The sequence below is a fragment of the Equus przewalskii genome, chromosome 4, assembly GCF_037783145.1.
Source record: "Equus przewalskii isolate Varuska chromosome 4, EquPr2, whole genome shotgun sequence".
Taxonomy (NCBI): Eukaryota; Metazoa; Chordata; class Mammalia; order Perissodactyla; family Equidae; genus Equus; species Equus przewalskii.
In genome coordinates this window covers 102902979-102925764 of record NC_091834.1, presented here as the reverse complement: position 1 = coordinate 102925764, position 22786 = coordinate 102902979, and the positions used below count along the sequence as shown (strand labels likewise).

Genomic DNA, 22786 nt, shown 5'->3' with positions numbered 1-22786 from the left:
CTTTTGAATTCCTCCTTGCTCATTCCTGCTTTATCCCATATGCACAGAAGTCATCTAATATTTAGCTCTAGAGCTTTATTAGCTAAGAAGGTATTTTTTAAAAATTATGAAATTAGTATATTAGTGTATTCTTTCTTAGCTTAGTCTACAGTTTAAAATATATTCATGTATTCTTAATTTCAGGATATGTGTGTAGTTTGTGGCAGTTTTGGCCAAGGAGCAGAAGGAAGGTTACTTGCCTGTTCTCAGTGTGGTCAGTGTTACCATCCATACTGTGTCAGTATTAAGGTAAATACATTTGTTTAAATGAGTTAACAAGAATGTATTGAATTTTGATTTGATTTCAGTAGTATCATGCTGCTTCCACTTCTTATAATTAATCAAGTATTGTTTTTTAAGATTATTATATATATGTGATAATATTTAAGTACTTTAAATATTACCTTTAATGCATTACCTCGAGAAATTAACTCCTGTATAAATCTGTCATCTTAAATTGTAGTAATTATCCTGCTTCTGTCTTGAAAAAGTAAAACATAAAAATGTATGCATTTAATTTAAAAGATACTTTATACTATTATTTGCTAAGGTACAAGGTTTAGTTGATTCCTTCTTTCTGTTGATTATAAAGGTTGAGAACAACTAGAATAGTTAGGAAAAAATTCATTAGCCCACCCTGGTCTCTCCCCACATTCTCTTTTCTCAACCCGCACCCTATACAAAAGGGCATTTTCTAGGCTTTTTGCGTCAGTGGGTTGATACTTTTAATCAATTTTGGAGCACTTTTGGCTATTATTCAATTTTTTTTCTTCCTCTCCCTACCCCCCAAATCTCAGTTGTGTGTGTGCGCGCGAAATTACTTGATACTATCCCCAAATCATGGACACTTGGTTGATTATTTTTTTTCAGTTGTTTTTGTCTCTGTGCTTTAGTTTGTGTAGTTTCTATTACATTCCCCAACTCACTATTATTATGCAGTATCTAATTTATTTTGAAGTCTATCCAGTGGAGTTTTAACTCAGATAATTGTATTTTTTGATCTCAGTTTCATTTTATAGTTTATAGTTATCTTGTAGTTTCAATTTTTTCTCCATTATGTTTTTCTCTTTCAAGTCCTTGTATGTATAATTGTCTACTAATTCTATTACCGCTGACATTTCTCATTGTACTAATCAATCTTTCTCCTCATTAGGATAGGTTTTCCTGTTGTTTTCTTTTTTTACATCCAGTAATTTTTGATTGAATGTTGACACGGTGCATCGTGATAGTATATTGTTGGGAGTCTGGACTTTTGTTCCTTTAAAAGTATTGAGTTTTTGTTTGGCAGGTAGTTATTTGTGGATAAGTTTGAACCTTTTGAAGCTTCTTTTTAAGCTTTCTGGGGTAAGTCTGGAGAGCCTTCAGTCCGAGATGGCTAGTCTCAAACTTTTTGTTCTTAAACGTTAACACTCTTAAAAATTATTGAGGACCCCATAGAGTTTTTCTTTATGAGGATAATAATTATTGAATATTTACCATTTTAGAAATTAAAACTGAGGATATTTTAAAACAAAAATATATAAGCACAGCTTGTATGATGTCAATGTAGTGGTGTTTTACGTATTGCGTAGCCTTTGCAAAACATCACTGTGGGTGAATTAAAGTGAAAAAAGACAAATGACATCTTAGTATTATTATGAAAGTAGTTTTAACCTCACGGACCTGCTGGGGTTCCCCAGACCACCCTGTTCTAGCGCTAGCTTAATCTATGCTTGAGGCACGGCCTGTATGAGATCTCTACTGGAGTCTCCCCGCTGCTCCCTTTTGGCCCCAAATTCACCAGTGTCTTTTCACACTGACTGGATGCAATTCAAATGTCTTCCAGCATTGTGCGAGCTCTGATTATTCAGTTTACAAATTCCCAATAGTTTTTCTCTGCTCTGATTGTGGGTACTGGTTTGGCCTCCCAGATGTGCTGCTTGGTATTCAGCCAAAGACTTCAGGGAAATCCTTTATAGATTTCTGGAGTTCTTACTGTTTATTGCTTCATCCTTTCTAGTACTCTGTCCTGCACATTCCAACTGCCTCAACCTCCCTGAACTCCATCCTGTGTCCTAACCTCAGGGAGACCGTTGTGCTCTGCTGGGGTTCTCCCTCCCTGAGAAGCATTCTGGAAAATATCTGCAGGTGGAATATCGTAGGATGCTCTTCACTTGTTTCCCTCCTCTCAGAAATCACAGTCCTGTACTACCTGTTGTGCAGTATCTGAAAACAAGTGTTTCATATGTTTTCCCCAGTTTTCTAGTATTTTATGATGGGAAAAAGATCTCATCCCACTTACTCCATCATGGTTGAAGCAGCTATTCGTTATAGACTATAAAACATGTCTGTTGCAACTTTGGACTTGGTACCATGGGTAGAACCCTGGATAATCCATTACTTGAAAGAGCTCTTGAAAATAAAGACTAAAGCAGTACAGTCGGAGAAAAAAGAGTTGATAGTAGAACCCTGAAATGTATGCTAAAAGGGAATTTTAATGGGGGAAAAATTGTTCAAATGTTGAAGAACTGCAGAGAAGTAGAATAACACACACTAACATGTCAACGAGATTTGCGAGTAAACAGATTGTGACTGACTGACCTGGGCAGTTTCAGTGGGGGTAGGCATAGTGACCAGATTGTAGTGTGTTGAAGAGTGAATATAAACTGAGTAACTTGATATTTTGGCTGTAAAGGACCACAGGATAGGTTATCTGTGAAATAGGAAAACGTAGTAGGAATGGAGATATATTAAAAAAAATTTTCTGCTGCTAGATACCTTGGATGTGTCTCCCACTTTATCTTCATTTTACCTTTCCTCTAAGCTAGGGATTGGTAAACTGCAGCACACTGGCCAAATCTAGCCCGTTGCCTGTTTTTCTAAATAAACTTTTATTGGAACACTGCCATCCTCTTTTGTTAACATATCTACACTGAGCTTCACACTACGGTCGCACAGTTGCGTAGTTCCAACAGACCAGATGCCCTGCAAAATCTGGAATATTTACTGTCTGACCTTTTACAGAAAGAGTTTGTTGGCTCTTGCCCTAAGCCACCCTGCTCTCCCTACCCTAGGCTCTTTCCTCCATTTGCATAAATAATTATAATTTGATGATCTAAGACTAATTTAAAAGAATTGGTAGGCTAATCAAGGTAATAAATATACATGCTTAAAAATCAAATGACTAAAAGCCTTGTATGACTGACCAACTCCTGTCTCGTCTTACTCTGCTTCCATATCTGAGTCCTCTTCCCCACAGGCAACCACTTTTGATCCTTTTAGGTCCTCCTTCTTATAGTTAACTCTATAGCTCTAAATAATGTGCTAGTGCTACTGGTTTATCCATGTTAGATTTCATTGACTTTCTGCTATGAGTAGATAAATACTGAGTTAACTCTTAAAAGAGTACACCCCTGCCTCCTTCTAGCATCCTCCCAACACACTGTTTTACTACATTTAGTTAATAAGCAGTAGTGGTTTGACTCAGTAAATGTTCACTGGAGATCTAAATAGTGTACTGTGACTTTCTTTTTTTGTTCATGGAGCTTTTAGTAGCAACAAGGAAATAATGATTCATGATTCTCCATTAGTTCTTGTTGTTTGCTTTTACCTATTGTAGAAGCACCATCATGTCAGATATTGTGGCGAGTACCTGGTTTCTGGGAAGCGTCCCACCCCTTCCCGCCCTCTCCTTTCCCTCTTCTAATCTGTGCTAGTAGCTTCTAGGTCTGTTGCTCAGCTCTCATCCTCATACTTCTCTGGGCTGGTGTCCTTTGTTGAGTTCCTTGCTTTCTGGATCCCACATCTTCCTTTTTATTGGGATACAATCTCATTTTGGTCCTCATATCTCCAAGTAACTTCATGAGAATTTGGGAGCTGAGTTTTGAGTCCTTATATGTCTAAAAGGTATTCTGCTTTCACTTTTAATTGCTTATTTAGCTAGGTTAAGAGTTGTACCTTGAAAAATTTTGTCCTGTAGAACCAGAAATTATTACTCTACTTAGCATCTAGAGTTGCAAAGTTTGATCCCATTCTGATAGTTGTTCCTTTACTTAAGTCTTTTATTTTCCTCTCAGGTAGCTTTTAGACTTTCTTATTTCTCATGATCTGAATTTTTATTCTGTATCGTGATTGCTTACTATTTCATTATAAACACAGACACTTTGCGGTCCTTTCTATCTGTAGACTCTAGTCTCTTGAGATCTTTAAGTTGGTTCCAAATTCTTAATATTACATTTTGTGTCTTCTTTGAGGAATTTATCAGAAGTATAGAGATTCTCAAACTTTCCTACTAACTTGCACACTTCAGGCTGAGGAGAGTAAACAGAGGAGTGAGTGTGAGCTTCACAAGTTCTAGCTTCGTAGCCTGAAATCCTCCAAGACCATAACATATCCTTGAGAACTCATGTTTTACTTTTTATGTTTTTATATTGATTTTAATATGCAAGTCCCTATGCAATGTGCACAAATTTCAGAAGCATGATTCATAAAATGTTGTAGATGGAAAGTATGTCAGTGCATTTTCAAATCCTGTATTAAGAATAATGGGGCAATTTACTTGATTTCTTTAAAATCCAGTCACCACATCTATAAAGTACACATAAAATATATAGCACAAAGTAGTTATATGGATGGACTTAAAAAAGGCATTAAAATATGTACCACTTTCCATTATTCTGTCCAGTAAGTGGACTTCTAAAAGTATATGGGTGTACCCACTCCAGTATTAGCCACTATTGGTGCTCAGTAAATGTTGGTTGCTTGCCTCTTTTCTGCTTCTAGGTACATAAGCACCATATTCATTTATATGGTTTGTTTGATCATGCAAAATGAGGTGTAGGTTAATGTATAAATCACATGGATTGGTTGTTTCTTTTACAGATCACTAAAGTGGTTCTTAGCAAAGGTTGGAGGTGTCTTGAGTGCACTGTATGTGAGGCCTGTGGGAAGGCGACTGACCCAGGAAGACTCCTGCTGTGTGATGATTGTGACATAAGTTATCACACCTACTGCCTAGACCCTCCATTGCAGACAGTTCCCAAAGGAGGCTGGAAGTGCAAATGGTACTCTAGGATTTACGTTTCCCTTGTTAGTCTTTCAACTTCAGAACTTTCCCACGTTACTTTGGTTTTTAAAAATTAGCCACATCTGCTTAATTGCATAATACCTGTTTACTATGATGGATATCACTAATCAGATTAGAAACATTTTCAAATATGCATTAAATAATTTTCCCCTATTCTGTTCATGTGTAGCTTCTTGAATTACAGTAACCAAGTAACTAAGTAAATAAAATTGAGACTTGTGGGGGGTATTGGATTTCAGGTGTGTTTGGTGCAGACACTGTGGAGCAACATCTGCAGGTCTAAGATGTGAATGGCAAAACAATTATACACAGTGTGCTCCCTGTGCAAGCTTATCTTCCTGCCCGGTCTGCTATCGAAACTATAGAGAAGAAGATCTTATTCTGCAATGTAGACAATGTGATAGGTATTGTGCTGTTTTTTTCATCTTTTGCAAACTTTTCTCTCTTAAATGTAGCAAAAGGAAATTGGAAAATGACTTTCTTCCATCTTAAATTTAAGAAACAAGACTTTTTGCTTTCCAGACTAGAAATTTACAGAAGTTTTCTGTTTTGACTTCTCAATTGTAGACTAAGGATTTTTAACTTGGGGCTTTTTGACAGTTTATGAATCCCTTGAAATTAGATGCAGAATTATTGCCTGCGTATATGCATTTTTCTATGGAAGGTTTCTGAATCTTTTATTAGATTCTACAAAGGGTCTCACACATTCTGTGTTCCTTAAACTACTTTTTCTTCAAGCTCTAGATACGGAATATCTAGGTATCAGATACCAGCTCCCACCCTACCAAGTAGTCTATGTGCAGCTTCACAATCATGAATGTTTTCTTTGGTTTCCATGGTGTATTGTTGTGCTCTGTTCACAGTTAAGCACTGTATGTGTAATATTAGTAATGTAGTCTATTTCATCAGTAGGGCAGGATTCTCAGGACTCTGCCTACCAGTTCTTTGTTCTAAGGCAGGATACCTCCTTGTATTTCCCCTTACCATTCACCATCACTCACATGAGCTGTGTCTACTCCACAGTAGACACGTCACATGGAGCACGTACCTACCACACCATTTGCACTCTAAGAATTCCTCTCTGCTTGCCCTGACTGGCTTCCTTGCTGTCTCTGAAGTAGTCAGTATATGAACATAACACAGTTATCCCATCTTCCTCATATAATGTGATTGTGCTTCCTTCCTAGTACTTGTTCTCATTCCTTTTTCTTTCCTTCTCAGCTCTGAAAAGTTTTTGGGTGAATAGGACTGGTCAGGAGAAAGGGTAAAATTGCCTAGATAGGAGGAGCATGTGAGGCTTAGGGTTTTGAGTTTGGAGACTGTCAACTCTGTTGTAATTTTTAAAAGGAAACCACACTCAGTACATTTCTTTTTTTTTTAAATGTACAAATATGGTCTTTTTAGATGGATGCATGCAGTTTGTCAAAACTTAAGTACTGAAGAGGAAGTGGAAAATGTAGCAGACATTGGTTTTGATTGTAGCATGTGCAGACCCTATATGCCTACGTCAAATGGTAAGGAAGCGATTCCAGCTGTGTCTGTCCCCTGAAGCTCACTGGGCCCTGCTGACCACGGCCAGTCAGTGGGCTTCCCTCTGAGGCTGTTTGTTTTTTGTGAAACTATTATTTGAACAAATATTTTCTGAAAAATAAGTCATTGTTTTTTATAAATTAACTCTTATTATCCAAACTTAATATATTAAAACAGTTTACTTCCAAAAAGAAAGTAAATTAAGCATATATTTTATATATAATGTAATTTTGCTTTCAAGACTCATATAATCTTAGTTATTAGCAATATGTAGAAATCCAGTTCTTTACCAGTTTTTCTTCCCTTATGTGTATTTCCTTCCCCTTCACCTTGTTTCAACTCTGTTTAGTGTTCAAGCATTTATTTCAGTAAAATGGGTACAAAATAGAAATTTTAATCATATGCAAATCTTTAAATACACTTTACCTTTTCTCTAAAAATTACGTGAATTTTTTTTCATTTTAGTGCCTTCCTCAGACTGCTGTGAATCTTCACTTGTAGCACAGATTGTCACAAAAGTGAAAGAGCTAGGTAAAATCTAAAATGCTTTATTTGACTGTTCTTTACAAAAAGCACATAAATGCTTAATTTTTTCTATGTTACTTGAAACCTGCCCTAATCATATAGGTGTTCAGTCTAAATTCTCTAATGTTGGTAATCATTTCTATAATTGATATATAAAATATTCATCTTATGCAGCTTTAGTGAGACATTATTCCTATGAATCTCAGCAAATTGGCAATGAAAATAGCCACTTTTAAAATAGTGATTAACTCTATACTTGCTTTGGTTTCATTGATGTATTACTGTTCTTAGTTATCAGCAGAAAATAAGGCCCAGTTAGCGAACAGATTCCTTCAGAATTAATTCAGTCTCTTACTATTTAATCTGTAATAGATCAGCCTGGAATGGTGATTAATATGATACTCTTATCAAACTATCATTCTTTTGCCTACTTCTGTTTGATATCCTCTGGTACAAAAAACATTTGGATAGTACAAAAATTGTTCTAATGAACAGCAGTTTTGTACATTTAAAAATTTGAAGGATTTCTACTTATTTACTACCTCTTCCTGTAAGTGATTATATTGATATTTGATTTCCAGATGGGCTTCTGGAGTATTCTTGCTTCTTGTCAAAATTGATCCTCACTTTTTAATCTGAAAGGATATTCCAGGAAGATGCCTACAGTCAAGGAACTGAAGCACTGCTTGTAGCTTCATTGCTTTCTCTCTGAATTCTCATGTCGATCGATGAAAATATAAATTCCAGGAAGACTATCTTTTAAAAACTTGCAACCTGTCTGCCAAGGAAGTTTGACCAATTATTTTTAGTATTAATTGGCTGCTAAGTGAATTATTTTGTGCATTTCAGAGATGATTGCTTTATAGAAGTCACGTTCCCTTAACGTGGGTATTTTGGAGCGATAATCGACTTATCAATCAAATTTAAAGTGAGAATTTTAATTTGTATCCTTGGGATATTATAATTTTAGATCCACCCAAGACCTATACCCAGGATGGTGTGTGTTTGACCGAATCAGGGATGACTCAGTTACAGAGCCTCACAGTTACAGTTCCAAGAAGAAAACGGTCAAAACCAAAGTTGAAATTGAAGATTATAAATCAGAATAGCGTGGCTGTCCTTCAGACCCCTCCAGACATCCAATCAGAGCATTCAAGGGATGGTGAAATGGATGATAGTCGAGGTAATACTAATTTGTTTTCCATGGAGTATGTTTGCAAGAATTAAAGCATATAAAATAGCTTTTAAATAATGTATGATTTACTAAGGATAAATTCTACTGACTTAGATAACCCTTGATGTGACACTTGACCTTTCTAAGTGAATGGTCTTATTGGACCTAGCCTTTTCAGATTTTCTTCCATTTATATATCTTTTTAGAACAGACCTGTATTACAGAAATTTCCAGGAGCCCCCATATCTTTGAGGATCACAGATGAGAAAATTAGGAAGGCTTAACTCTAGTTTGCTAGATAGCAGAATAAACCTTCTCAGATGCTGTGAGCTTGGATACCACAGTGAAGTTAAAACAGAACTAGAGGGGCCAGCCCCATGGCCGAGTGGTTAAGTTTGCTCACTCTGCTTTAATGGCCCAGGGTTTTGCTAGTTTGAATCCTGGGCGCGGACATGGCACTGCTTATCAGGCCAGACTGAGGCGGCGTCCCACATGCCCCAACTAGAAGTACCCACAGCTAAGAATGTACAGCTATGTACTTTGGAAAAAAATAGAACTTGATTCATACATTTCAGAAATGGAAAAACCATCATTAATTTTCAAGTATAAATTTGTATTCACAGATGTTCATCATAAATTATTTGTTTATAAACATTTTCTTGATCAGAATAAATATCAAGATTTTTCTAGCTGAATTCTTGAGATAACAAAATAATTTTAGTAGTATTAAATTCAATATGAGTTATATTTTTGCTTATCTCTGAAGAAGATCACCATAGTTTGCTTATTTTTAGGGTGGTTATTTCTTTTCAGATGATTCAGAAATAAAGTAATAATTATTTTTGTTCCGTCACGTCTTGTCATTCAACAGTATTTATTGAATGCATAGTGTGTCCCAGATGTTGGAAGTCCTATCCGTGACCAAAGCAGATAAAATTCTCTGCTTGGGGCCAGCCTTGTGGCCCAGTAGTTAAAGTTCTGCACGCTCTGCTTCACTGGCCTGGGTTCACAGGTTCAGATCCTGGGTGCAGACCTACTCCACTCATCATCCGTGTTGTGGAGGCATCCCACATTCAAAGTAGAGGAAGATTCGTACAGATGTTAGCTCAGGGCTAATCTTCCTCAAGCAAAAACAAGAGGAGGATTGGCAATGGATGTTAGCTCAGGGTGAATCTTCCTCACAAAAATAAATTCTCTGCTTAGGGAACTTAGATTTTAATGTTAGGAGAAACAACTATTAAAAAAACATATTGTTATTTATAATGTAATAAAAATATAAAAAATAAAAATAATGTAATTAAAACATAATTATATGTGTTTGGCAAGTGCTATGGATAAAATAGAGCTAGAGAAGAGAAATTGGGAGTGCATGCTAATGTGAAGGATCAAATGAACTGAAAATATCTGAGCACAGACTTCACAGAGATCAGTGAGTTACCCACTTGGTTGTCTGAGGGAAGAGCATCTCTATTAGTGAGAAAGCCAGTACAAAGGCCCTGGGTGGGAGTGTGCCTAGTGTTTTTGAGGAATGTTGTGGAGACCACTGTGTCCAGAAGAGTGAGCAAAGAGGGTAATGGGAGGGGATGAGGTGAGACAGGTGAGGAGTGGAGGGATGACTCAGTCGATCATGCAGGACCTTAAGGTGATAGTTAAGGAATTTGCATTTACTGTGAATGGAATGGTAAGTCGTTGGAGGTTTCTGAAGAGAAGAGTGGCATAATCTTATTTATGTTTTAAATAATAGAAATTTAATTTATATCATTATATATAATATATATTCATATTCATATATATTTATTCATATATATATGAGTAGACTATTAGGCCCAAGAGTTGTGGCAAGTAGATCAGGCCAGAGTCTATTGCAGTAGTCCCAGTGAGAGATAATCTTGGCTTAGAATGGCTATGTCTTGTATATTCCTGAAATTTTATCAGTTGATCTCACATTTCTTTTGTAGTAGTGTGTTTTTGGGTCCCTGAGGTTGGGAGAAAAGCTTTCTGATGCTCACATATAACTGATGTTTAAATACTGTTGAACAGAAAATTTGATTTTGAAGTTTTAAGTGATTTGGGGCTTGTGAAGAAATAGTCTGTGTATCTAGGAGGAATTGATTAGATTGCCATCAGCCAGAGTACAGTGAAGAATTCTAGTTTGTGAAGATAGTAGAAAATGTCTGAAAATGGTTCCATAGTTGCTTAAATCTGGGAAATGCTGTATTTGATAAAATTTGAAAAGTTTCTTGATAGTGCACGTTAATTCCCAATGTCTGAGACTATAGAACCTTTTAAGACAAAAGAAAACATCAACAAAAAGACCTGAGAGGGTTTTCCTTGTGACTGTTGTTCTTTAGAACAAGACTGTGAGAAATGGTTGATATTTTTTCAACTGTGCTCTTTCCCAGTTGAGGCTGTCAGAAGGTAAATCCACATAGAAGTAATATTATAAATTATACGCATAAGTATACCTAATATGAGATTCCACAGGAGTCTACAAAGTCCTAACGAACTTGTGATGCTCCTAAAATAGTGTGAAAATACCAATGGCTTTTTTGTTGATTTTTAACTCTTCTGATAGATGTTTCTTTAGGAAAATAAGTCGTAAACAATCGCCTTAGCATATCAGAAACAAATTCTTTTTTTTTTTTTTTTTTAAAGACTTTTTTTTTTTTAATTTTTATTTTTTCCTTTTTCTCCCCAAAGCCCCCCGGTACATAGTTGTGTATTCTTCGTTGTGGGTTCCTCTAGTTGTGGCATGTGGGACGCTGCCTCAGCATGGTCTGACGAGCAGTGCCATGTCCGCGCCCAGGATTCGAACCGCGAAACACTGGGCCGCCTGCAGCAGAGCGCGCGAACTTAACCACTCGGCCATGGGGCCAGCCCCAGAAACAAATTCTTTGTGCAATAAAAGCAGACTTCTTCTAATTCTGCTAGTGGGATCTGGATACCCGGTTAGTACAAAAAAAATCCCAAGTCTAAAGAAAACAAAAACCCTCCGTGTCCCCAGAGTGGGAACACAGCGCCCTCCCTCTCAGTAGCTGCCCCAGCGCGGGAGGTGTGCAGTAGGAGTGCACGTAGGCTGCGGGCCTGGGCAGAGCATGGAGCCAAATGGGGTTACTTAGACTAGGAGAGAGAGGGAGGTAAGGCGTGAGCAAGCAGTCAGGTGGATAGTTATCACCTCCTGTAATGTTAATGCTGCTTCCCTCAACTTTGTAAATTTGATTTTTGGACGAGGAATACATTCACATGGTTTAAAATTGAAAAGGAATAAGGGTAAACAGTGAAAAGTGTCCTCTCTCCCCTGTCCCCATGCCAGTTCGCTTCTCCAGAGGCAGCCATTCTTGTATATCTTTCCAGAGGTGTTTTCTTCATGTACAAGCAAATGAGTATGCATTTTTTCATTCCTTTTGTCTTACTGTTCTTTTCCTTGCCTTAATACTGTTTTTCACTTTTAACGGCCTCATTTTTCGTATTCCTTTGTATAGTTCGTATATTGATAGACCTTTCATTTTTTTCAGTCTTTTACTGTGAATGTCACAGTGAATAACATGGTATTTATAATGATGGGCTGGCAAGATGAACTCCTTGCTGAATCAAAGGGTGCATGCATTTGTAACTATTTTTGGTAGGTAGGGAAAGTTTTTCAGTAGATAATGCTTGTGCCTAATATGAAAAATGCAAAGGGTTCAAAGAGTAAACAGTGAAGTTAGTCTCCCTCCCAGCCATCTAGTTCCCCTCCCAGGAAGAACCACTGTTTTCTTTTAACCTTCCAGAGATTACTATCTATAAACAAGTATGTATTTATGGGAGAATTTCTCACATTTGGGGAATATCTGTAGGAATCAGAGGCCATTGTTAAGATATTGTTTAAAAGAGACCTTAGCTTTCAGTGACCCTTGTCATGTTTGGGCCACTTTAGTCCAGGGCAGTATAGTCTATTATAGACTTTTCATCAGATAATCCTTGACTGTCCATGCATGATTAAAAGTGAGGAACTGAAAGTGGTGATTGGCTAAATAAATTGGTAATCTTCTTTTCTTAACATGAAGAACAGGAGATTAAAAACTTGATGGAAAGCTTCGAGTATGTGGGTGGTATTTGTTGACTAAGGTTTTATGATCTATGTTCACTGTTTGGGGAATCCTCTGGTGTCAGTATGTTTAGACATTTTGCTTGAACTGGTCAGGTTTCCCAGAAGAATCTTTTCAAGTCTCCTGCTTGGAGAGTAGAGGTTTAGCTGCTGGCTGTCTGGGAGTTGAGTGGGAAAGGGCCCCAGAGGAGTGACAGGGTCGGCGTTTATCCTGCCTGTGGCCGTGTGATCCTGTTTTCAGTCCATTACCGCAGTGTTCAGCTAAGGTTGTCGAAGAGTTGTCCAACCATCCTCTGGTTAGAGGGGCAGCCTACTGGTGTGTGAAGTTGGTAAGAAGGTCCTAGGGAGTGTGACTTGTGTGGTTAATATAAATGAAGCTCTCTCTTTGTTGTAGCTTCCTCTTGCCTGTTTCCAAAGATACCTGGGTCTGCCAGTGCCTCAGCCTTTTGAGGATTGTGTTATAAATTGGATTTTTTTTTCTTGGTTACTTCCACTCTCAACTGAGAATTTTCCTTTGCCAAGTCAGTTATTCATCTTTCTACTTTTTCCTTCCAAAATTCTGGCTTTTCTCCTTTCCTGTTTTCTCTGTCTTTGTGGGTTTATCTCTTAAACATAGATTGCTTCACTGTGGTTTTAATAGGGTTTCGGGAGAGTGAAATTAGATACATGAATTTAGTCTACCATCTTAACCCCAAATTCCCTCTCACTTGTTTCAGTGAGTTTATCTTAAGGTAAACAATTGGTATTTTGTTATCTTTGGTGCTTGCTAAGTTTCAGTAAGTAAACATTTCTTTTCATGACTTAGTCTTAGCTATAGAGAGCAGTTATCAGATTGTTAGGAAATTGGCCTCAAACATTGACCTAATATCATCAAAAACAAATACACTGTTCATGGTTTTACAGAAATATGTTGTATATAATACTTAGTGAAGAAGAGAGTTAACAATTGAATCTTAAATGTATTTGATAACTTTTTTTCCCTATGGCACAGTATAAAGCACACAGAACTGTCAAAGGTTTGATTACAGTAGTGTTAAAATAACTTTCTTTTCTAAGAATTGAGCTTCTGTATGCATTGCTTAATTTCATTGTTTACTTCATTCAGTGTAATATTTATTAAGTATTAGGTACCGTGCTAAGGATGCAGCTGTTAAGAGTCTTAATACCTGTTTTCACAGAAAATATAGTCTATCAAGGAGACAGACATTAAAAGAACCAATTAAAATGAAGCATAATGCTAATGTACAGGAGCATATAACTGTGGAATGTAACCTTGTCTAAATATCAGAAATTCTTGAAGAAATTGATGGTTAGAATAAATCCTGAAAGTAGATGGCAGGAAGAGGTTGGGGAGGTAGTGGAAGAAAGAGCTTGATGTGTTGAAGGAATTAAAAATAGCTCATAGTGTTTGGAGTGAGATGAAGCTGGAGAGTTTATAAGAGACTATTATAATGGGTCTTAAAATTTGAACTTCATTTTGAGGCCACTGGGAAGACATTAAAAGATTTTAAGTGAAAATTGACACATATTTATAGAAAGATCATTTTGGTTGCAATGTAAAGAACTGATTTAAGAGGAGGGCAGGCTTGGAGACAGGGAACCTAAATAGGAGGAGGATGTTGCAGTAGGTCAAGATTGGACCAAGATGGTGGTAGACAGAAATAAAATGCTTTTGAGAGATATTGAAGAGTCTTAATTGTGGGAAAGAAAAGATTAGGAATTGTGAAGGCTGTCCCCTAGGATTCTGGCTTTTTCAGGGTACATTTCCATGCCTTTTAATGATGACAGGTAACACATAGAAAGGGATAAGGTTTATCTTAAATCAGGAGTTCAATTTTAGATATAGAGTTTTCAGTAATTAGGTAATATCCAATTACAGCTTTGGTTGGAGCTCAGAAGAGAGTTCTAGGCTAGAGTGACAGCTTTGGGGGCCTGGACCTGACGACAGAATTAAAAGCAAGGAAATGATTTATTAAGTGCAGATAGATTTGTAACTGTCTAAAATTTTGAGCCTCCTCTCTCTCTGTTTCCCCTTCTCTGATTCTTCTCTTTCATTTACTGAGAACAATACATTCAGTAGCATGAGTTCTATAGGCATTTTGGGGCCTTCCCCATTTCTTTCTATACTTTCCCTACCAACTGGGATGCATGATTAGAATGGCTCATTGGCCACTTGGCTTTGTATTTCCTATTACATAGGAATTATGTATTTGATAGGTTTTTCCAATTTTATCTGTACCTTTACTTTGTTCCAGAAGGAGAACTTATGGATTGTGATGGAAAATCAGAATCTAGTCCTGAACGAGAAGCTGTGGATGATGAAACTAAGGGAGTAGAAGGAACAGAGGGTGTCAAAAAGAGAAAAAGGAAACCATACAGACCAGGTATAGTGCCTGAGCTAGACATTTTAATATAATCAAAGCTTAGTTAATTTAAGAAAAATATAATATTGAGGGCTTCAATTATGATTAAATAATCAAGATGAAATATAGCTTCTTAACAATTCTCTAAACTAAAACTTAATATAGGTATAAGTTAAAGGACTGAACTATTTGAATATGCTTTTTAGGTGACAAATTCCTTGGGTTGAGTATGGGAATGTTTCCCAATAAATCATTATTTAATACTTTATCCCAAATGTTATCCATTTTATTAAATGCTTTACTAGATTGGCTTTTATTTGTACTTGGACATTTAAATCCATTTAAATATTTTCCCTTGATGTATACTTCTATAATTCTTTTAATTTTCAGCATTCACTTTCTAATATTTTTGTTTTTAAAAACTTATTTCACTTTTTACGCAGGAGTGCCTGTAAGTGGACAACATGAAAGTGACATGACAGGGTTCTTATGTCTCCTAAAATTTATAGTCCAGTTAATACTATGACTGATTAAACACTCTCTCTCTTGTTTTCTTTGAGGAAGATTAGCCCTGAGCTAACTGCTGCCACTCCTCCTCTTTTTGCTGAGGAAGACTGGCCCTGAGCTAACATCCATGCCCAACTTCCTCTACTTTATATATGGGACGCCTACCACAGTATGGCTTTTGCCAAGCGGTGCCACGCCCGCACCTGGGATCCGAACCAGCGAACCCCGGGCCGACGAGAACTGCAACGTGCGAACTTAATCGTTGCGCCACTGGGCCGGCCCTAAACACTCTCTTATTTCCTCTCTGCCTCAGGGGTAGAGAGAAAAAATGTCTTGCTTGTCAAATTTTATTTGCCTTATTGGAAAAAAAATTATTGAGTTGGTAATGAATTTATTTCCAAACTCTTATATATTGCATAAAAATGAGATTATTGATTTAAATTAGCCCGTATTGAATTTGGGAAATGCCTCGCTATTTAAGACTAAGCAATTTCACCTTTCTTGCTTTGGAAATATAGGGAGAAATTAGTTGTTTACGAGGTACCCACTTTTATTTTTGGATAGGTATTGGTGGATTTATGGTACGGCAAAGAAGTCGAACTGGGCAAGGAAAAACCAAAAGATCTGTGATCAGAAAAGATTCCTCAGGCTCTATGTCTGAGCAATTACCCAGCAGAGATGATGGTATGTACTGAGTCTGTTGGGTTTAACCCCTTTTTCTTGCTGTCCCATTGAAAAGAACTATCCTAAATAATGCTCCATTTACTACTGTGTTGCTTCTTACTGATCAAAGGATTTGAGTGCCTGTAGAGTTCATACCTGTAATACAGAAATTAGGTTTGGTAAGGAAACGGTTTAAACCCAGTAGACTCTATTCCTTTGAGAGTTTTTAACAAGTTCCTGTTTTCCTGTGTTAAATATAGACAGTTGAGGGACTGAATTGTTTAGTCACGTCAGGTACTTTCTAGTCACAGAAGGCCCTGCTTTGCCTGCCTTAGCTGCTTGGCATAAAATTGGAAACTTTTAGACTATTTAGTTGAAAGTGACAGGGTACCCCAATAATTTTTGACAAAATTGTGTAATGTTATAGAAATACGTCTTTCAGTTAATATTCTGTCATCCTCACTTACGGCTTCAAAGAAAGCTAAAGCGTTGTACACGCCGTTGCTTAAGAGTTGGTGTGAATGAAGACTTTGCAATCAGTACAGCCGTGATCCGTATGCTTTCTGTATGGTAAATGCTGTGGGTAGGGTGTGAAGAAAACTGAGACGTCGTCAGTGTGTGCTCTACACAGAGTTCAAACTCTCTTTTACTATGGGATGGAATTTTGACTTGTGAATTAATAAAAACTAGAAATTGCTGCACATTTTAAAAAAGAAGCGCTGTAATGCTTTTAAAGAAGTTTCTAATGTGGCTATAATACCCCCTAAGTAAGGAATGTGATCGATTCAGTGAAACTGTTTTTCGTGTTTTCCATTTCTGTCTCTTTATTCGGTTCTCTAAATAATTCTAGTTCTATCTTTTAGTTCAATATTTCGTTCCTTCATCTGTGCCATCCAAAGTCATCTGTTGAGTTGTTAATGTATTCCTTTTGTAAACTGCTTTGTTGATGGTTTAACACTGGGTAGTTTCTTTTTACACCTTGCTCCTAGTTTCAGTCGTCTTTAATTTTTCACGTATCTGATTGATTTAGAATGTCAAATATCTAAAGCGTTTGCACTTCTGATTTTACTCTGTCTCCTGGCCCTGTCTCCTATTGTGTGAAACAGAGAAACATATATATGAAACAATTTTTTTTTTTTATTGTGAGCTCATGTTCTTTAGAACGTTCTCTGAACCTTTTGAGCACTGAATTGAAGGTGCGTTCTTTCACAGAGTATTTGCCTTGATTACTGCCAGGAACGTGAGGTGTTACTATCCTAGGAGTTCTTTAAGCTAAATTCTTAGCCTGAAGTTTTTTGGTCCACCTGTGTTATATAAATTCAGGTTTCTTACTCATTGGGGCTATATTGAGTTTATGACCTTTCAGGGAAGATTTTCATTTTTTGCTTTTCTGCCCAGCAGTTTTCTTTGCTGTTGGTGCTGGGAAGGGGGAGGGGAGGGGAATGGAGGCTGTCTTTCTTGTTAAACCAACCTTCAGCATGGAGTCCTTCAGGTGCCACCTTTATCCAAGGCACCTCTAGTTAATCTCTCCATCCAGAGGAGAGGCCTTAAGCTTTGTCTTCTGTTCCCCATTCCTCATGAGGCTCCAAAAACTGGACTTCAGGGACACTGGATTTTAGCAAAATTTCAGAGAGCTTTAGTTCTTTGCTTATTTCTGTGGTCCATGTTTTACCTTAATTTTTGATCTTTGACGATGCTTTATTTTCTGGTACATTACTGGTACATTTAAAAAGATTATTTAAAAAATGTTTTTCCGCCATTTTTAGTTGTTCTCAGAAGAGTCAGTCCACCTATGTAGTCTACCAACAGACGTGCCCACACTGATATTTGGAAGGGAAGTATGATTTCCCATAAGAAGTATTAGAGAGTATCATTTGATTGTTCTCTTTCCTGCTTTAAGTAGTATACTTGTTTCTTTGATAATTTCATAGTGCAGCATTTTTTTTATTTCCATTTCTTTGATTGAGCTTAACATTGAGCATTCATCGCATATTTATGAGCATATTGACAGGTAGTCACATATGATCACAATATGTATGTACTACAGATACCTAACTTGCAATAAATCCCTAAACTTGGAATTACTGGATTGAAGAACACACATTTTTAAAAAGACTTTTGTTGAATAGTGTCAACAAACTCTACAAAAAAGTTGTACCTGCTAAATTCCCTTTAGTGTAGTGTATAAGTGGTCATTTCCCCATACTTAGGAGCATTGAGTATTTTCATTTTTGTTAATCTTTACCAAAATGTTGTTAACAAAAACAAATTTCTGCTTTGTGAGTAGGAAATACTCATTAAGAGTCAATAAGAAACATGCTGATAGTAAATAGACGTGAAATGAAATTTTTATGATACTTAAAAATTTACTGATAAACTTGCTTTGAGATCTTTTTGTGAAAAAGCTTGTTTGTCAACTCATGCTGTACACCTTAAACTCATAGAGTGTTGTATGTCAATTATATCTCAATACAACTGGAAGAAAAAAATAAGAAAAAGCTTGTTTATATGGAACTGTGTGTGTGTCAGTAAGCAATAAAATTCTTTGGGCATATTTGTCTGAAAATTTTAAATAACGTGTATTTATAAATGTGACTGTTGTTTCAGGGTGGAGTGAGCAGTTACCAGATAGTCTGGTTGATGAATCTGTTTCTGTTACTGAAAACACTGAAAAAATAAAGAAGAGATACCGGAAAAGGAAAAATAAACTTGAAGAAACTTTCCCTGCCTATTTACAAGTAATAGCTTGCTTTACATTATTTTATGTAGTTTGTTAATGAAAGGACTGTAACTTACTGAGTTTTGAAAAAGAGGTTTGTTATTTTTGTTAATTTTTTACTTGTTTTTAATTAGTCATCACAAATGCAATTTTTACCTTCCAGGGGTCCATAAAAATTAACATTTACCTTTTTTTGTGCTTTGATACAGTTCACAGAGTTCTTTTTTATCCCAGGTTTTCACTTCTAAATAATCTGTAAGACGTACAAGGACACTTTGAGCTGAGCAAACCTCCTTCTCTCAAACCAGTCCCACCTGTCTGCTCCCCAAACCCAAGTCCTCTGGACGGGTCCCTTTGCTAGCCCAGATTACAGTCATTCTGTTCACTGAATAGAGATGGGTTTTATCTGCCAGAGTTACAGTTTTAATAATCACTTACTGCTGTTGAGACCTAGTGAACCAAAGATTTAAGCAGAATTGATTATGTTTTCTAAAATACTACATTAGACAAATAACCCTCAATATGAAGAAACTATGTTTGATAGATGTCGACTATGTGAAAATAGAAGTCTTTCTAGTTTATCTTGTAAACGTTAAGCCACAGAAGAGTTCAAGGCCCTATGATACATTGGAAAGAACCCTGTGTTAGAAATATGACTGAGATTAAACATCTGGCTGTGCCACTAGCTAATTGGAGGTTCCTGAGCATGTTATTCATCCTTCCTGGACCTCTACATCTTCATATGTAAAAACTGACTTGGAACAGCCTATCATTGAGTGTTCATCCTCATTTCAGTGTTTGTGAGTATCCATCTCATCTATCCCTCCCACAGAACTATGGCCTATGTGGATACCTCTTTTTTTTTTTTTTTTGAGGAAGATTAGCCCTCAGCTAACTACTGCCAGTCCTCCTCTTTTTTGCTGAGGAAGCCTGGCCCTGAGCTAACATCTGTGCCCATCTTCCTCTACTTTCTATGTGGGACACCTGCCACAGCATGGCGTGCCAAGCAGTGCCATGTCCACATCTGGGATCCGAACTGGCAAACCCCGGGTTGCCAAGAAGCAGAACGTGCGAACTTAACCGCTGCACCACCGGGCCGGCCCCTATGGATACCTCTTGATTGCTTGAATTGTACTAATTTTTGAACCTTAATTTTCGAGTTAGCTATTATAAGTTTAGTTGGTTTCAAAATACATTTCCTTTTAGTTAACATACAACTTCTTCAGTTTTCTTTGTTAGTAATTAGAAGTATAAAAATCAAATACTCATTTGAGTAAAAAGTCATCTATATTTAATAAATAAGACTTCTAAGCAGAATGACTTAAGGATATAGTAATATTTATGAGGGTAAATTTTTTAGATGACCAACATCGTAAAGGCAGCGTCCACTGTAGAGTTCAGCCTTTGCAGTCAGAGTCCCGCGTTTAAACACTGCTCTGCTACCACTTAGCTGTGGTTTTCCTCTTTTTAACATCTGTGTGCCCCACTTCTCTCACCTATAAAACTGTGATCCTGTCTGTGCCACAGAACTGTGGAGAGATGAAACAAGAATTATGATGTGAAGTGCTTAACTCTGTGCCTTACATACTATCTATCTTTTAATAAATGTTTTATTTTCCCCTTACTCCTTCAAATACCCATTCATTCTGGTTTTGTACCTTTTTTTAATATACAACAATAATTGTATTGGTCAGAAAATAGGCGCTTTTATTGTTTGGATTACGTTTAATTGCCTCCTTTTTGTTGTTTGCTGTTGCCTTCACCTCCCTTCTTCCTAGTCCTTCCTGGAGTGTTGAGTGGGTGACGTGCCCCTCCTCCTCATTTGACTCTTCTTTCAAGTGTAATGCATATTTAGGAAGCTTTCTTTAGCTGTTTCTGAGAGTATGAAAACTGACCATTTCGTACTTTGTCAAGGGAGCCATTGAAAGTAGTGGATGTGATTTCCTGATTATTCCTATCTTCTTACTCCATTGAGCTGCATTGTTTCCTCTGGTGTACTCATGTAATTCCTCTGGTGTACGTCAGTAATGCCTGACTTTTCTATTTGGATGTGAAGGAATCCTTTGTAATGGTACTGTCGTTGGACATCTTGTGATAGCAGTTGTATTTTTTTTCCCCCATTGACTAGGGAAAATACATAGTGACGAAAATCTGCTAAGAATTCAGTAGCAATTTTTTCCAGTTATTCTTTATTCATCACAGCAGTCTCAAGATAACCTGTAAATAGTTGTATAATCTACCCATTCAGAATATTGGTGCAGCCTACTAGGGGCTCGTGGTCTTTTGTGACCTTGAGAACCCCTGTAGTAGATCGAGAGTCTCCAGCTGGTTCTGGGAATCACTGACAAGATTGTCAAGTTAGAAATCATGTGGAGCCACTCCCTTGTGTTAACTACAGGAGATGAAAAGCCAGCAAATTAATAAGAATGTTACAGTTTTTGATGAATACCACTAAAGTCATCATGAAAAAATTCTTGCTAATGGTAGTCTCAGATTTCTTAAATTTGTACTGAAGGCATTAAATAAAGGATCTCTAAAGTTCTGAGATCTTTCTGCTATTCAACATTTTTCTTAATGGTGAAAGCATTTCTGGAATAAAAACTAGCTTTGTGGCTTTTCAAATTTCTTTTTCTTAGTGAATCAAAATGTGAAAATTTCAAGTAAAATTTATCATCACCTCTATCAGACGTCACATACCTCCTCCCTATCCATTTTCAGAAGTTAACATTGTTCATAGTCTGGTGTTTATCCTTTCAGACATTTTTTATAATCTATTTTTGCTTAGTCATAATAGTCTTGGTTTGTATTTTATGTCTGCTGGACCTGTCAGTCACTTACTTACTTTTAATACTGTGTTTCAGAGCTTTTCTTTGACAGCATCGTTCTACATCCTTTTTAAAAAGTGCTGTATTGTATTTCATAGTATGGATGTCTGCCATTTATTTAATCATATGCCTTTTGACAGATACTTGTTGGCATTATAAAAAGTGCCTCAGTGAACCTTCATTGTGTGTTTATCTTTGGCAAGAGAGTGTTAAATGTTGATAGTTATTACAAAATTGGTCCTACAATGGATCCCTTTTCCAGGCAGACCACGTTACAGAAAATAGACTAAAGCAGAGTTGTTGGGTTGAAGTAAGTGAAGGGGATCCCAAGAGCTTCCTTTTGTCCTCTTTATTGATCCTTGAGAAATTTTGGAGAGATCTTTGCATAGTAAGGAACCCAGCTTGAAACACTGTTCTCTAGAGTAGAGAAACTATATTGAAATGGAGAAATGGTAATATGAGTAAATGAATAAAAAGCTAAAAGCCTTTAATAGCAATAAATTTTGTACACACAGTAAGGTTAAAATGACTATAGAAAGTCTGTCAGATTTATAGCATGCTGAGTCTTCAATGTGGTTGTGTGAATCCATGTGAGATTACTAAATCTACATGAAGTATTTGTAAGCATTAAAGCTGTAGATCGAACCCTTGTGCTCTCGTCTGCCAGCGATCTATAAATGTGGGTAATATTCATGAGGCTTCAGTTTTTCTTGTAGTATGAATTAAGGTGCCAATAGTATTGTGAATTTTTCAATGTTTAAATTTAATTGTAACCTAATCCCCCGGAATTATTAAATTATATACTGCAGTTGCTACAAACATATTTGACAGAACTGTGTGGTTTTTATTTGCATAATTTTATTTGTCTCTAATAAATATACAAAAAAATCTTTTAAAGTAAGGGGAATCAACAAACTGACAGGATATTTCTGTATTGTTTATATATTTCTATATTCAGTTTCTAATTGTTAAATACCAAGCTTTTCTGTTATTTCTGCCTTCTTGTTAAAAACAGTGACAGAATAATCTGTCATTTTAGAATTTTATAACTAAATCAATCTTTTTCTTATGTGCTTATCTTTATCTAGGAAGCTTTCTTTGGAAAAGATCTTCTGGATACAAGTAGACAAAACAGGCTAAGTTTAGATAATGTATCAGAAGATACATCTCAGCTTTCATATAAAACAAACATGAATACAAATTTCTTGGATCCTTCCTTGGATCCATTACTTAGTTCATCCTCAACTCCAGCAAAACCTGGAACTCACGGTATGTGGAATAATTCACAG

The 22786-nt window shown here is 36.6% G+C and overlaps 1 protein-coding gene across 31 annotated transcripts in view; it reads left to right on the top strand.

The window, feature by feature from the left end:
• The window catches only part of KMT2C (lysine methyltransferase 2C), a 269708-nt gene that overhangs the window by 182492 nt on the left and 64430 nt on the right, over positions 1 to 22786 (top strand). For 25 of the 31 annotated variants that reach the window (XM_070616944.1, XM_070616935.1, XM_070616947.1 and 22 more), the window contains 10 exons: positions 184 to 288; positions 4900 to 5081; positions 5344 to 5508; positions 6509 to 6618; positions 7100 to 7165; positions 8130 to 8342; positions 14676 to 14804; positions 15855 to 15974; positions 18561 to 18691; positions 22586 to 22766. In XM_070616944.1, coding sequence (XP_070473045.1) covers positions 184 to 288; positions 4900 to 5081; positions 5344 to 5508; positions 6509 to 6618; positions 7100 to 7165; positions 8130 to 8342; positions 14676 to 14804; positions 15855 to 15974; positions 18561 to 18691; positions 22586 to 22766 — 1402 coding nt within the window. The remainder of the gene's footprint in view (positions 1 to 183; positions 289 to 4899; positions 5082 to 5343; positions 5509 to 6508; positions 6619 to 7099; positions 7166 to 8129; positions 8343 to 14675; positions 14805 to 15854; positions 15975 to 18560; positions 18692 to 22585; positions 22767 to 22786) is intronic. The other 6 variants (XM_070616929.1, XM_070616928.1, XM_070616948.1 and 3 more) reach the window with 1 other exon arrangement.